Raw genomic sequence first — 17,033 nt, 5'->3', positions numbered from 1 at the left:
GAAAAGAGGAGATAAAGCAAATGCCTGTTCTCTTTGGAGGAGTACAGCTGCGTCCTTGGAGCCCTTTGGAGGAGTCTCAGGAGATGGAGCCACAGGGTGTGCACGCTAACCTCAGACGCAGATAGGCTTCCCGTGAAATGCACAGGCTGAATGCAGTCTAAGCTTTCCGCCAGTGCTGAGTCCAGCCGAACTTTTCTTACCCTCCTTTGGGTCTGAGAAAATAAGAAGTAGCCATGCTCGCCTTTGTAGGTCTTGGTGTTTCAGAGAAAGCTCATCCCAGCCCTGACCGGGCTCATGGCGTCACTGGGGAAAGCCAGGTCTTCAGGTTTCTTTGTCCTCTGGCCCCTAGATGCCCAGTGATGACAGCTTCTTCTACCTGGGCACCACGACTGGAGATATTCTAAAAATGAACCCTAGGACTAAACTGATGGCAGACACCGGGCCCGTGAAGGACAAATTCAGTCTGGTGAGTGGAGACCTTCGCGGTCTGCTCTGCTTTGCTGTTTTCTGTTGATGTCTTCCCTTCGCTGCCGACGCAGACTCTAGTTAAGGAAGTGTCTGTGGAAAACAAGAAAAGTCTGTGACCTACCGAAGGCCACACCTAAATTTGCAAGTTGCATGGCCTAGTTCTCTAGGACCGCATCTCTGTTTGTATTCAGAGCGAAGGCATTCTTAGGCATCCTCAATTAGGGCATCCGAACCACACCTTTTCCCCATCTTCAAAACACACGGCCTGGGGCTTGTGAATCGTAATCACGTTGGTCCCAGCATGTGGGCAGCCTGTTGCCATGTACAAAAGAAGCATGCTCTTTGATCTCTAAGACGATAGGTACATATAACCTTTTAAATCTAATAACTAGACCTTAGATTTCAGCCTTGGCCAGCATTAGAAGTCATGAGAAGACCTAGAAATGGTCTATTGTTTATATTTGTAGAATTGCTAAGAATTCTGGTAAAAAGTCCAGTGAGAGATGTTGCTATTTAACCAAAATAAAAAGTCTACAATCAAAGGATAACTTTACAGAGTGAATGCTGCTATTCCCAGTACCCCCAGAAAGTTACAAGGGTTGTTTCTACTCAACTTTGAATGTGAAAGCTGGTGCACCTGCCTATGTCATGCCTAATAATGGAACAGATGGCTCTAACTAAACTTAGATACCTTCCATCAGACAGTCCCAAGAAGTTTTAAAATACTGCACTGTGTTCCTGGGAATATGTCAGAGTGTTTTGTGTTGTTGATTTTTAATACTCACCCAAGGATATGTTTTTATTGATTTTTAGAGAGAGAGGAATGAGAGACACACAGAGAGAGAAACATCGATCGATTGCCTCCCATATGAATCCCAACTGGAGATCAAACCGGCAACCTTTTGGTGTATGGGACAACACTCTAACCAGGACCATGTCAGAGCTTTCTTAATCATATAATCATTTAATATTCAAAATTTTGAGGCGATGCACAAAAATGGAAGAAAGCTGTAAGTAGAAAAGAGTTTAGAAATAATCCTAGAGGAGGTTGAGATGTTTTTTCAAATTATTATTAGGGGAGGGATTCCAATATATTAAATAGATGAAGATAAAACAGATCAGGTTAAGGAAGGCAAGGCTGGGAGTGCTGCCAGTTCCAACTCCAGAGACACCCCCAAAGGGCTCCACAGAACACAATATGAAAACTGCTGGCATTTTTGCCTCCCAGCACTTGGGCTCTAAGTGCCTCCCCAGAAAAGATGCTGGCTGTCTTACTGTGCCTCTAGCCTCTGTCACTTCGGTGCTATCCATAGCGGCGCTAGGAATGCTTTCACTCCCAGCCATCGGGCCTGATGGTCAAGTCCACCAAGCTACGATTCCATATGCCTTTTATGCCAGTGAAAAGAAAACCATTGTTGTGGGACGAAGGGTTAGGAGGTATCACTGAAGACATTCGGTTGGAAAATCAAGTGATCTTGATACCCATTTTGAAATTCTACTTAAATCTTTGCTCTATAGTTAAAATGGTTTCAAGTGGGCCTATTAGGCAGACAGTACTAAAATGATGATGATGATGATGATGATGATGATGATGGTGATGTGATGATTGTAACAATAACATTAAACACACTTCCCTTGCATTATCTCATTTGATCCTTACCACAGTCTAATGAGATAAGTACCCTTTTTAAAAAAGTATATATTTTATTGATTTTTTTACAGAGAGGAAGGGAGAGGGGTAGAGAGTTAGAAACATCAATGAGAGAGAAACATCGATCAGCTGCCTCCTGCACACTCCCTACTGGGGATGTGCCTGCAACCAAGGTACATGCCCTTGACCAGAATCGAACCTGGGACCCTTGAGTCTGCAGGCCGACGCTCTATCCACTGAGCCAAATCGGTTAGGGCAATAAGTACCCTTTTTATTTTTTATTTATTTATTTTTTAATCCATTCTTTACAGATGAGGAAACTAAGGCACCTACCATTTAGGACAGCGGTTCTCAACCTGTGGGTCGCGACCCCTTTAGGGGTCAGACGACCCTTTCACAGGGGTCGCCTAAATACATCCTGCATATCAGATATTAACATTACGATTCATAACAGTAGCAACATTACAGTTATGAAGTAGCAACGAAAATAATTTTATGGTTGGGGGTCACCACAACAAGAGGAACTGTATTAAAGGGTCGCAGCATTAGGAAGGTTGAGAACCACTGATTTAGGATCTCATGGCTAGCAAGTGTTAGAACTGAGATACGAACAAACCTAGGCAGACTCCAAAACCTGTCACTTGAACAATATCATCTATAGTTTCAAAGAGTTTATTTAGAAATCACATGTCTGTAACTTTGAGGCTCTGTTGAGCTCTTTATCTCTTACTTCCCCAAGTCCCTGAGCAAATGCTAAGAATATGTATGAGGGCTGTCTCTTCATCGGCCAGGCATTCGCCCTGTTGTCCTGCTGTGGCACTTTGGGTTCATGCCTTCATATTCATGAGCCTTGGTTTCTCTTCTCCAACGTCATGAGGTGAATTTTGAACCAGAACAGGCAAAATTCAATTTAATGTAACTTGAAAGAACATAATATTTGTTTTATAATATTCAAACTTGATTAAGACACAAGCTGATAAAGTAATGGGCTGTATTATTATTGAAAGTTTTAAAATGTAATATTGGTCAAGCACATTTTTTTAAAAATATATTTTATTGATTTTTCACAGAGAGGAAGGGAGAGAGATAGAGAGTTAGAAACATCGATGAGAGAGAAACATCGATCAGCTGCCTCCTGCACATCCTCCACCGGGAATGTGCCCGCAACCCAGGTACATGCCCTTGACCGGAATCGAACCTGGGACCTCTCAGTCCGCAGGCCAACGCTCTATCCACTGAGCCAAACCAGTTTCGGCGGTCAAGCACATTTTTAAATTAGAACTTTACAGTAGGTGCTACAAAATGGCCATCATGCATCCCCAAACTCTGAAGATGGCTTTGAATGTAAATGCTCTCTATTATTTGTCAGATGATGTACTGTGTGCTTCAGTTCATACAATAGAGTCACCAGACAATATGGAGTCTTCTCTGGATGTCCAGCATGGTCTCTCCGCATCACATATGTATGTAATACTCTTTGCAATACTTTAAGCAAAAAAACAAAATTTTTAAAAAAGAGCCAAGTGAAAATGGTGGCCCCTGAGGAACAAACGCTGCTGGGGCCGTGCTTGCCCCTCCGCTCTACCCTCGTCTGAGTGGACAGGAAGTGTTAATGTTTTAGCATGTTTTCCCTGCACAGGTGTTTTAAAGGGAGGAAGCCTGCTCCTTGCAGGACCAGGAGGCTACTTCCCGCCCAGGAGCTCGCGGCTGGCACTGAGCCCTTGGGCCAGCCCCGCCGTGCATCACAGACAACCCCGGCAGGGGCCTCATCCCAGCCACGTGTGGCAGCACGGACACGACCCTGGCCGTGCCCACTGTGCCAGGCCATGCTGTGTCTTCATGATGAACACGGTGGGCCTTTTTCATGGTGCTTCCTCTCCCCCTAGGGAGTGACAGCGATCAAGTGCCTGAAGATGGGGGCGTTACTGGTGGGCTCCGGAACCGGATTGCTGGTCCTCTGTAAAAGCCCCAGCTACAAACCCATCAAGTAAGTTCCAGGCCCCACAGGGCTGGGATGGGGAGGGACCCACCAGAGGGCGGTTTGCTTAAAGCCCGCAAAAAACTGATATTGGCAACGTGCTGTTTGGTTAAGGAATTTCATCTTGCTGTTAAAATGAGTAGTTGGAATCACAGTAGATGGCGGTTTCTTTGCCAATGAGAAGATAATGGCTTATGTTGAATCAAACCAAAGTAGTCCACTGTTACCCAGGGAAATGCTTCTCTTCTAATACACACATGTCTTTATTTAGTTAACACATTGAGCCGTGACAGCAGAAGTAAGCTGTTATAAACTTATTCAACAAATAACCTCACATTTCAAACTTTCAAAATTGGGGATAAGGATATATATATACAGGGTGTCCCACAAAAATATATATACACTTAACAGCTGATAGCTCAATTTTGAAAATGAAATGTATTTTAATAAACACTGCCTTTATAATTATTCAAAGTACATTTTTGAAGATACCCTATATAATAAAGAGCTAATATGCTAATTAGACTGAACAGCAGAACGACCGCCCCGGACATCCTTCCGGACAACCGTCCAGATGAAGCCAAGGTTGTGAGGGCTGGCCTGGGCTGCAAGGGCCGAGTCCCTTGCACAAATTTCATGCATCAGGCCTCTAGTGTGTGTGTGTGTGTGTGTGTGTGTATGTGTGTGTGTGTGTATGTGTGTGTGTGTGTGTATATATATATGGAATAGTCACTATAATATAAGATAATATACAAGCACTTCATGGTCCAGATAAAGTAAAGTATCTCATAGGTTTTGTAAAGACACTTAGAGAGGGGTGTGATCTTGTCGGAATGACGAGGTCAGAGGAGCAGAGGCAGAATTTGAATTTAGCTTCAACAGAAGCCAGAACCCCAGACATGCCCCACGTGGTCCTAGGCAGCCCCACGGGAGTCAGGGGTGGTTCCATACACGTTGTAGGCATGAGCAGCAGTTGTCTTCATTGGCACAAACCTGTACTAAGAATATGTACCAGGTGCTATTCTAGGTGCTTGGGACACATCGATGAACAAACTAAACAAAGAGAAGAAAAAAAAATCCCTGCCCGTGTGGAGCTTACATTCTGGCAGGAGGGAAAAGACAAACACGAAACAAGTACTGAAGGGCGATGAGAACCATGGCTATACATGGGGGAGGATGTAGGGTTAGGGCAGAGGTTCTCAACCTGTGGGTTGCGACCCCTTTGGCGGTTGAACGACCCATTCACAGGGGTCGCCTATGACCATCCTGCCTATCAGATATTTACATGACGATTCATAACAGTAGCAACATTACAGTTATGAAGTAGCAACGAAAATAATTTTATGGTTGGGTCACAGCATGAGGAACGGTATTTAAAGGGCTAGAAGGTTGAGAACCACTGGGTTAGGGGGATTTGGGCGTAAAGGGAGGCGGGAACAGATTGTAATTTGAAATCCAGAGCTCAGCATAGGTCTTATTGAGACTGTGTTTGGACCAGTTATGTGTTTTTGTGAAGGGGAAAAAGGAAGGGAGGCAACTCAAGAACCATGTTGGGTGGATTCTGGATACATGAAGTAAAAATAGAATATTAACCCCCTAATTATTTAACCCCTTATTTTTAATTCACAAGTGTTCCCACTGTATGAAGATAAATAGGCTCCAAGCAATTACCACAAGGTCTGTGCTCTAAGCGTCCCCCAAATAACCCCGTGTGAAGCACAGTCTCCAACGGGATGCTGTGATTTCTGCCTCCTTGGGTTTGAGAACACGCTCACACAAGAAGTCACGGGACTAGCCGTGTGCTAACACAGACCACTGGCCGTGGCCCTGTAGCCCCGGGCTCCACCTTGTCCTCTAGGGAGCCCAGATGCCAGTATGTAGCCAATAGTTCTTGGCCTTCCCCTGTGGGCTCCGTAGGTCACCTCCGTTATCTCCAATCTCCACTGCAACCCTGAAAAAAAAGGGGTTATTCTGTGGTTGAGTAAACTGAGGCCCGAGTCACAGGGCTCTAGTCAGTGAAGGAGCTGGAATATGACTTGAGGTCTTCCCTTGCTTCACTTACTGTTCTATGTCCCACCAACACATGCATCTCTGTGCACAGGAACCCCCATGGAATTCTTATTGTCAAAACTAAATTAGTTGCAGAGAAGACTGGGTTTCTAAGGCCTCATTTATTTACATATTCTTTTTTTAAAGCTTATACTCACTATGCATTTGGGGAGCAGGGGGATTGGAAAGTGGAAGAAGATAACATAATCGCTGTAAGTTCTGATGAAGATAGCCATGATTAGCATTTTACTTCTTCTTGTCTGTGTTATTCATATAATTTTAAAAATCATTGTGCTTATTTGGTATGTAACATTTTATATTCTGATATGTTACTTAATGCAAACAGTATAAATATTGTTAATGTTACTATATAATCTTTAAAAATTATTTTGATAATTTATATACATAAATTCCATAAGCTTTTAAACATGATTTTAATGACTAGGCAAATATTCTTTAAAGTTGCTGTCTCATAGATCATCTAATTATTCCATTGTAATTATTTAGGTTGCTTCCAATTTTTCACTCTTATAAATAAGGTTATAATAACATCTTTTGACATAAGGGTTTCCCCCACCCCCCTCCCCACCCCCAATATTAGGATCATTTTCTAAAAATGGATTCATGAAGTATTTCATTGCCATGGTCATTTGTGCCTGTATGCCTGACTGGAACATTCCCTCTGTTCAAATCCTACCACATCGCACAACCCATTTCAAACTACATCTCACCGATGAGATTTCCTGTTGTAACCTATGCTTGACCATGGGTACCCAATATCGTACCTCCTGCCCTTCTAACTGTGTCACCTCCTTGAAGTCATTCCCCAGGTCATGTGCCTGGTTTGTGTGGCCCCTGTGATGCTTCCGATGGCTAATAAATAATTGTTAAGTGACTCTGCTTTACTCTTTTGCTTCTCCTCAAAGGAAAATCCAGTTACAAGGTTGTATCACCTCTATCACGCTCCGGGGGGAAGGACACCAGTTTTTTGTAGGAACAGAAGAATCATACATCTATCGCATCAACTTCACGGATTTCAAGGAGACTCTCATTACCACTTGTCACTTTGAAGCTGTAGAGGACATTGTCTTTCCATTGTAAGTAGAAGAGGAAACTATTTTCACCCCCAAAAACAATAGGAACATGAAGATTCAGTGTAGTGTCCAAAGAAATGTAATTTAATTAATACACATTAACATCTATTAACATAATAAGTCATAATAGATTATGATTTTTTTTCTCTTTATTGTGCCCCAGTCTGACTCCTTTTTCATATCCAGATTGGAAGGATCTGTACTTTTTTTTACATATTGGTATTTTTAAAATCTATTTATAAGTTGTCCTTAAAAAAAAAATCTAACAGACCAATTACTCTGAGATTCTCTTCCTTGTCCACAATCTTATATTTTCTCCTAACTAAGCAAAAAAGTGTTTTTGAATTATTTGCAAACATGAATTCTAGCACCCTTTTCATTTTCTTCTTTGGAATTTTAATGATTCTTTACAGGAAAAGTTTCATTTAGCCTCTTTTAATATAAATATTTTACAATGTATTTTATTTCAAGAAATGTTACCTACTATCCTCCAGTCTACCAGGACATCGAAAGACTTCTTTATTGACATTTTCCTTGTCCCAACCCTTCCTCAAGGGAAAGGACTACAGAAGATCATTCACAGATGATTTGTCGGCATCAGATGCCATTTTACATAAAAAACCTGCGGGACCATCAGGCCTTGAGATAATTGGTGCCTAAAAGGCATCCTTCCCGCTCTCCCATGAAACACATTGTAGTGTCAAACATACATCGAAGAAACACTGTGCATCTTCTATGGCTGCAGCTCATATTCTCTTGGTGCGTTCTTTTCAGCGGCACTGACGAGCTATTTGCCACCTGTGCCAAGAGGGACATCAGAGTGTGGCACACACTGTCCAACAGGGAGCTGCTGCGGATCACTGTCCCCAACATGACCTGCCACAGCATTGATTTCATGAGAGACGGCAAGAGCATCATTTCCGGTAATGTCGACACACTCAGATGTGGCGTCCAGCTCTGGCTGTGGCTCTGGATCGTGTCATTCTCATCATACGCTCGTCTCTACCTGAAACAGCCACCCGCTCCTTGCTTCTAATCGAGCCTCTCTTTGGCATTCCCTTTCAGCTGACAGACTTTCTGAGCTAGGAAACACCAAATTTCTCTTCTCCCAAATTGCTACACATGGCATGTAGCTTTCGCTCTAGCAGGGAAATTTAGCAATTTGATTACAGAATGGATTTGAGCCTTTAGTGAGTGCAAGGCACTTGTGTTAGAACCTCTTTTTTTTTTTTTTATTGCTTAAAGTATTACAAAGGGTATTACATATGTATCCATTTTATCCCCCCGCCCTAGACAGTTAGAACCTCTTATGTTGTTCAAGGGATAAAATCCTGACTTTAAGTTATATCCCAAAGGAAATTTATTTTTAATTTGGTTATTTTATGCCAAAATATCTATATATATATATATAAAAGCCTAATATGCGAATTGTCCCCTCTGGAGTTCAACCAGGAGACCAGGAGTTTGATCGCTTGCTATGACATGCACTGACCACAAGGGGGCAATGCGGAACGAAGGTAGACCCTGGCCAGTGCAGCTGGGGAAGGGAGGCCCCGGCTGGCAGCTGGCAGACAGAAGGCCCCAATTGGTCCTGATCACCAGCCAGGCCGAGGGACCCTACACATGCATGAATTTCGTGCACCGGGCCTCTAGTTTTAACATAAATTATAAGGATAACAATATTCCATTTATAAATATTTCAGTATACATCTCTAAAAATAATATTTTCCTATAAAATAATAATTTCTTAATATCTTATTATTTTAATCCATGTAAAATTTTCCTCAGTCGTCAAAAAGTAGACTCAGTGGTTGATATCAGTGAAGAGTCAAGTGGGTCTTTAGGTGTAGCTAGTAAAGTAGTGACATCAGAAACCCATCTCATCCCTCTTTTCTCAGCTCTGCTGCCTCCATGTTGGCCTCCCCCTTGGGCATGTTCTTTCTCCACATAGAGGCCACCAGGAGTTCCTGGCTTACATTACACTCCAAGCTAACAAACATTCAGGTCATCATCACCTCCTCTTTCTCTTATACCCCACATTAATTTGCCCCTATGATTCCTCCTTCAGAGTATATCCAAGATTCCATCACTTCTCATCCTTTTCACCCTTGCCTCAGTCACTATCATCTCTCTCCTAGGTTACCCTAGTAGCTTCCTACCAGGTCTGCCTACTTCTGCCCCTGCCCACCACCCTTCTCCCTCAGTCTATTCTCAGCGCAGAAGCCAGAAATCTGCTTTTAAAGTTAAAGTCAGATCATGCCATGTCTAGGCTTCAAGGTATTTTACTTTTCTAGAATAAAGTACAAAGTCCCTGAAATTGCCTACAAGGCCCTACATGACCTTCGCGCCTCCCCAACCTTCACCTTCTTATCTCTGACTTTGTCTCTTCCCAGTCACCCCCACTAGCCATACTTGTTTCTTTGCTGTTCATCACACCCACTGCATATAAGATCTTTTGTCTAGCTGTCCAGTCTGCCTGGAATGTTTCTTCCCCAGATAGCCCCATGACTCCCTCCTTCTCCCCCTCACTTCCTCAAGTTTTTGATGAAATGAGATCTGCCTAGAGCATCCTATTTAACATTGCTAAGGTCAAGAGGTGACACTAAAGATGATGGGAAGGAGCCAGCCATTTAAAGATGTGGGGGAAGAACATTCCAGGCAGAGGGGACAGCAAGAACAAAGACCTTGAAGTGAGAAATAGCTTGGTGTACTTGAGGACTAGAAGTATGACCAGTGTGTCTGGATCTTAGTAGGTAATGTTGGGGTCAGCGTTCAGGGAGAGTGGTAGGAGAGGAGGTTGAATGTTTTCAAAGTTCTTGATCCAGGAGGTAACATGGTTTGATGAGGCTCACCCTGACCCCTGCATAGATAATTGGTTCTAGGGGAGCAAGAGGCTGAGGCCAGGGATGAAGCCCAGGAGACAGGTGCTGATGGCTTAGAACTCAGTCCCCGTGGATGAGTTCAGACTCAGGGTGTTTAACTGTAGAGCTGATGGGACTTGCCAATGGGTTAGATGTTGGGTGGATGGAATAGTGAGGAATCAAGAATGACTCTGAAGCTCTTGGCTTGAGTTCTTGAGTGGCAAGTTTTATTGAGATGCGGAAGATGGCGAGAGTGGAGGAAAGAGCATCAGGGTTTAAAGAAGCGGGGCGGGGTGAGAAGCCAACATTTATTTGGGGATGCTAAATTATACAACCCAGGTGCTATATCCAACAGCTAGTTGAATATACCAAGTTTGCAGCTCATGGGAGTGTAGGAGCTCATCTCCCTCCTTCCGCCCCACTCCAACTTCTCTCCATTGACGTAGGGTGTACATGGAGGCAGATTCAACGAAGGCCACTCATTTCCCTCAGCCAGGTGTGACCAGTTTAGGGAGTCAGGGGAAAAGGTGATAGGATTCCTGGCAATTGGTGGGGGACTGGCCTCTTTCCTCCATCACCACCACTGCTCCCCAATCCTGAGTTTCCCTTATGATTTCGGAGAGCAACAGTCTGCAGAGAGAGTATGCTATACTGATTTTGCTGCCTTTTGTTTTCCTTTCATGACAGCCTGGGATGACGGTAAAATCCGAGCCTTCGCCCCAGAGACAGGCCGCTTAATGTATGCCATTAACAATGCCCACAGGATCGGCGTGACGGCCATCTCTACCACCAGCGACTGCAAAAGGATCATCAGTGGCGGTGGGGAAGGGGAGGTAGAGTCTTTTTAAAAATAGCCCTCAATTTAGTGTGACTGCCTCACTGTTTGATTTTTTTTTTTTTTTAATCTGCTCTACAAGTCAGGCAGGCCCAAATTAAAATTTTGACGAAACCCTAAACTACACCATAAATTCAAACTCAAATAATATAAATCCTCATATAAATACATTTGTTCACAGAAAGGACATTGGAGATACAGACATGAAAGTGTTCTGTATGGAATTGAACTATGAATCCAAGTTGTGTTTTGCCTGAGTTTTGGAATACATGCTTGTTGCCTCCCTTCAAAGACCATAGTTACATAAATTGTCTTTATCTTATCTTTTATGTACTTACTTATCTATCTTTATTTTATCCTCACCCGAAGGTATGTTCATTGATTTGAGAGAGAGAGAGAGAGAGAGAGGAAGGGAGCGGAAGAGTGAGAAACATTGATGTTTGAGAAAAACATCCATCGGTTGCCTTCCGTTTGCACCCCAACCTGGGATCGAACAGCAACCTTGGTATATGCCCTGACTGGGAATGGAACCTGCAAACTTTTGGTGTACAGGATGATTCTCCAGCTAGCTGAGCCACCCAGTCAGGGCTTTATCTTATCTTTTAAAGGAGATGCTATTTTTAGAATCCATTCTTTAAACTGCCCAGATGTTTTGACCATTATTTTGAAATGATTACACTTGCCCTCTTCCTTCCATCATTCTGATGAGCCTACAGCATCTCTCACTCAGACATTCATCTTAGTGTCTCCCTCCCTTACTCTCCCTTAGGCTGTTTTCCTATCCCACAGCCTTCCCTTTCTGGACATGGGACATTTTCTTTGCCGTTCTTTTCTCCATGCTATCATAGGAATGACATCAGCGAGAAGAAAGACTCTGCATGTTGATGCGGCCTTTAGCAGAGTTTGGGCCGAACAGACGAGTGGCTGAGCGTTTAGGTGCTGGTGTCATGCTGCCTGGGCTCAGATTTCACTTCCACCCCAGCCCAGCCCAGCGGTGAGAACTGGCGTGTGTTCTTTAACCTCTCTGTGCTTCAGTTCCCTGTGGAAATGTGAAGATAACAGTGCTCCTGTCAGTGAGCTATTTCACACTCTATTTGTACCAAGTCTTCAAATTCTGGTGTGCATATTCATCCAGAGCACATCTCCCCCTGCACCAGCCACTTTTCAGGTGCTCTAGAGACACACCCAGCCCTGGACAATCTCTGGGCTCTGCCTGTCACCACCCTCATGGTTTGACTCCCTTCACACGCTGTTGCGGACACCTTCATACGCTGCTTCCTTGCTTATTCCCTCAGCCATTTGCGGCATCTGCCCTGCTGATGCCTAAGACTTGGCTTGGACCAGACCATCTGCATTCAAGGTGCCTGAAGCTGGGCTGAGAGCTGCGGGAGGAAATGACCCATTACAGTCATTGCCCTGCTCAGCAATCTCCTGACAATGTCAACTCTTCCTGCCATTCCCCACAGCTATTTCAGAACTTCCCTTCCAAAAAACAGTCTTCAGGGCCTTGGGAAGTGCTACAGGCCAGGGCTGCTGGCCAGCAGGTGTGCACTGGCATGAATGCTGTAGTTGCTGAAATACTCAAGCACTTCCATTTTCACTGGTAAATGGCCACTGCCCGAGTTGTGAAGGCCCCAGCCCCACCACTGTATCCCCTTCCCCCTAAGCACACCCCAACCACCCCTGCAACCCCACAACTCAAGGGCTGGTGCCCGGTACCTCCAAAGTTCTGGTCCTGGGGCTGTTTGGTCAGGGCCCACAACATGCTAGGTAGAAAGAGACCACATGTGTGCCTCCGCATGTAGTGGGATTTCAAGATTGGAGATTTGTTTTCTTTGGCAAAAGTCATTATCCCGTCCCACATCTTAACCCAGGGAGATTGCCTGGACTCCGTAAAAAAACATATGGCCCAGCTCGTTTGGGATACCTCATGCTTCCTAATTTTCTTTACTGAGAAAGTGGTTTAGAATGTTTTTCTTCATTTAGGTTACTTTCCTCTCATCAGGTACAAACAACTTACTTATCCTAACACCAGCTCTTAGACGTGTCCACCTAGACAATTGTTCTTTCATTCTCATATTACTTACACGAAATAGTTTCTGCTCTTCTCCTTTTTCTTACATGAAATGTATTCATCATAAGAAGTCATAAACATCTGACTATATTATTATGCTTTCAGGTGCAGTTGTAACAGACCACTTGTCCATTACTGGACATACAATAATAACTAAATCACTTTCCTTTTTTATTACAGTTAGGGCCTCGTATGGACTATTTTGGAAATTTGTATGTAGCTAGTTGTATTACCTATGAATTTCAGGATAGCAAAGAGGTATTAATAAAGTTTTTTTTTAAAAAAATAAAAATAAAAAGTGGGGCCCAGCCAGTGTGGGTCAGTGGTTGGGCGGAGACCCATGCACCAAGGCACCAAGAGGTCACTGGCTTGATTTCTAGTCAGGGCACATGGCCCCGTTGCAGGCTCGACCCCCCAATAGGGGGCTTGCAGGAGGCAGCCAATCAGTGTTTCTCTCTCCCATCAATATTTCTATCTCTCTCTCCCTCTCCCTTCCTTTCTCTCTAAAATAAAAATTCTTTTTAAAGGGGGTATTGGCCTTGATGGAGTGGAGACCCATGGATTTTTAAATGGTTAAAATGGAGCAGCTGATGTGAAAATTTAAATATGGCTCTGAGTACCCATGAGGTTTCCCGGCACCAGACATTTGAGAAGAAATGAGTAGCGATATTCTTTAACTTGGGTTAGCAGCAGCCCTTGCATTGTTGTTTTTAGCAGCAGGAATTGAATACATTTCTCAGCCCTGATGGTAGAAGTAGGTGCAAGCTCATTGGAGCATTGTCCTGGCTCCATGGACGAATCTCCTTGGCCTACAGCTCCGCACTCCCACCCCACTCAGCTGAGGGGAGAAGACAAGCAGAGGAGGGGTGGGAAAGCCCTCGGGAGTTATTTTAACCCTTCGAAAGCCCAGGTGTGTACTGAGAGCCTGTGCTTTGTGGCTTTCAGGTGAGGGTGTGGCAGATAGGCTGCCAGACGCAGAAGCTGGAGGAGGCCCTGAAGGAGCACAAGTCCTCCGTGTCCTGCATTCGGGTGAAGAGCAACGACGAGGAGTGCGTCACAGCCAGCACGGACGGCACTTGCATCATTTGGGACCTTGTGTAGGTACCTGTGATGGGGAGGACCGAGCGGCACTTACAAGCCCAACAATGCCATCGTTTGGTTGAGCCTGAAAGAAGATTCAAACGAAGGGTAGACATCTTACTTAAGGCAGCAACAGAGCGATGTTCATCAGGGGCCCTTTATCCCTATGGCTGGTCACGGATGCTGGTGGAAATGGAGTAGTTTTCAGGAGGAGCTGGGTGTGAGGTTTCTGGACAGGTAGGGCGGTCGCTTTCTGGATACACACAGTGAAGCATGATTTAACTCGCACTAACTCAACTCTGAAGTATTCCCCCAGAGGGAGAAGGGACATAACTTGGGCAATGCGGGCAGTTCCTCTGGTCATGCCACGAAGTCCAGTCAAGCCCAGAAGGAGCCTGCCTTGGGGTGGGAGGAGGGGAGTGGCGAATTGCCCCGCCCTCGGTTGGCCTCATTCCCAGGGTCTCCCTATACAAGACCAAAGCACGTACACTTTGGTGTGGGAGTAATTCAAAGTATTTTCAAGGATATTTTTGGACGATAAGCATTTTTTCCTGTGTTTATTTTGAGACTTAGACCCTGTTCCACCAACACTTCCTCCTGCCAAGCACCCCTCTCCCACTAAAAAGATGCCTCACCTTTGTGTATAACTGCATTAGAGAGACTTAAGTATCGAGGAAAAGATATAGACAGACACATACATATAGCAAAAGAATATAAAATTTTCTTGATTGGAGAGAAGAGAATGGCAACTAAAGGCAAAGGCAGGACACTTTTTATTTAATACATTATAAAACAAAAACCAAAGCACACCTCTGTCTCTGGGTTCTGTGCGTCTCTAACTTTGGGGATCTTGTTAAAATGTTGATTTTGTTTCACTAGAGTATCATCTGAGATCTCACATTTGTAAAAGCTCCCAAATGAGGCCCCCGGTGCTGGCCCCAGGGCCACACTTGGGGGACGTGTTGCCTTCACCTGCACTTCCCACTGGGAAACGTATAACTAGGAGGCCATGTCTAAGCTTGTTTCCATGGATGGTTTGCGACCACTTCAGAGCTTTAAGCCTCCTTGCTCTGTAGCAGGAATATTTGGTTAACTTGTGCCCAAATCTTTGAAAATGCTCAGCTCAGGTACCATGTTTGGAAACTCCCATAATGAGAAGAAACTGTGCAGAAGGGACATTATTTTACCCAGGGGAGCCTGGCCTGTGAGACGGCCACCCAGCCACCTCACCTGTGGAAGGTGAAGCTAATTTACATATTTTTGGTACAGTACCTAAAGCAGTGGCTCTCAAACTACTTTGGAGTCCATTGGGGTGCTGATTAAAAATGCAGATCTGTGGGCTCTATCCCAACCTACTGAATCCAAGTCCCGCAGGTAAGGCCCAACAACCTCCGGTTCTGAAAGCCCTTCCCCCGCACTTTGCACTCAGCTTGTAGAGCCCCCTCACTGGGAAGCGGGGCCTCAGGAGTCAAGTGCATGGAATGGAAGACAGCAGGTGGACTCCCAGTTCAGCCTCCTACTTCCTTCTCACTGGAACTCGAGGCATCCCATTTAGTCCTGGGCTTTGTCCTTAGGAAACCCCCTCCTCCCCTCCCCCCTTCCCCCCTATCCTCTGACTGCCCCTTCCGTGCAGTGGGGAGATGTGGAAGGGGAGTGGGCAGAGTCACAGGACGTCTGTTTGGAATGAATGAACCAACCCTAATCCAAGCTTGCGCCAAATCCAGTTTGAACAGCAAATACGTTTTCCAGGGGAGAGAAAGTAGTCGAGTTTTACAGCTTTTGAATCTATGCTTCAGACGTCTTAGGAGGAGTCAGATGATCCTGGCCAACACCTTGTTCAAGTGCGTTTGTTACCACCCCGAAGAGTTCCAGATCATCACCAGTGGGACAGACAGGAAGGTAAGCACCCCTGAAGGTGAGCAGGAGTTGAGATCTTTCTGCTACGAGAGAAAAGCAAAGTGTTGTGGCTGAGGGTGCAGGCTCTGGACATGCCAGTGCAAAGGATGGTCTTTGCTGTTGATCAGCGTGGCTCTTAGGACGTGCTATGTCATCTTTTGGTACCATCACTTCCTCATCTGTAAAACGGACATGATGGTGCCACCAACCTCATAGAGTGTCTGTGAAGATTAAAGCCACGCTCGCATATACTGCTAATAGCAGGGTGCCTGCACCAGCGGGGATACTCCATAGATACTGGTTTTTATTATTAGGAAGTTTCTGAGGCCGGGAAGGAATTGCTGTGCCCAAACCAGTTGTCGCTTTGACCAAGTTCAAATGGAATGACACCAGAGCTCCTCATCTCCTCTCATCACTCTGCTTCATCAATATGTTAAAAATCTTTTAAATCTTTTAAGTTGGAGAGTACATGTCCTCGGGTGAAGATTAGTCCTTTTTGGGGGGACATTTCTCCTTGGAGAAGAGGCTTCAGCAGAGAGGCACAAGGAGGGGCGAGGATGCTGGGGTGCCATCCGCCCTGCTGGCCAAGTCAGATCCTATCAGATCTGCACATCCAATGAATGGATTTGGATTCTTCTAATTCAGACTTTGAGATCACTGAAGAGGGGGTTGCATGTGTATCTTTTCCTAGCCACAGAGAAAGTTGATGAGTTAAAAGTATAACAAGATTGTAGGGAAGACAATACTAAAGGTGCCTCTCCCATCCCACACCACCCAGACTAGGCTTAGGGGTGGGGCTTTTACCTATTTAAGTTTCCCAGGTGATTGGGGACCACTGCCCAAGAAATGCTGCCTGGCCCGTCCAGGACTTGTTAGTTATTTGTGTCTCATTGGCCCAAACTGGCTTATGCCTCCCATCCTCTAACACCCTGTTTGACTTGTGGTCTATGTGGGCTTCCTCTTGGGACTGGGGTGGGGTGGATAGTAGGGAGCGTAGCACCATGTCACTATAAATGCTTTGATATATGGTTCCTTAAGTTTCTAAAT

At 44.8% G+C, this 17,033-nt stretch overlaps 1 protein-coding gene across 1 annotated transcript in view; it reads left to right on the top strand.

Moving 5' to 3' along the window:
- The window catches only part of CFAP52 (cilia and flagella associated protein 52), a 37,566-nt gene that overhangs the window by 17,286 nt on the left and 3,247 nt on the right, over positions 1–17,033 (top strand). Inside the window, exons 6-12 of the mRNA XM_059668627.1 lie at positions 350–466; positions 4,006–4,106; positions 7,073–7,243; positions 8,015–8,163; positions 10,789–10,934; positions 13,956–14,107; positions 15,887–15,989. Coding sequence (XP_059524610.1) covers positions 350–466; positions 4,006–4,106; positions 7,073–7,243; positions 8,015–8,163; positions 10,789–10,934; positions 13,956–14,107; positions 15,887–15,989 — 939 coding nt within the window. The remainder of the gene's footprint in view (positions 1–349; positions 467–4,005; positions 4,107–7,072; positions 7,244–8,014; positions 8,164–10,788; positions 10,935–13,955; positions 14,108–15,886; positions 15,990–17,033) is intronic.

The sequence above is a fragment of the Myotis daubentonii genome, chromosome 16 (genome assembly GCF_963259705.1).
Source record: "Myotis daubentonii chromosome 16, mMyoDau2.1, whole genome shotgun sequence".
Taxonomy (NCBI): domain Eukaryota; kingdom Metazoa; phylum Chordata; class Mammalia; order Chiroptera; family Vespertilionidae; genus Myotis; species Myotis daubentonii.
The sequence above is the reverse complement of the archived record's forward strand: the minus strand, read 5'-3'. Positions and strand labels throughout refer to the sequence as shown.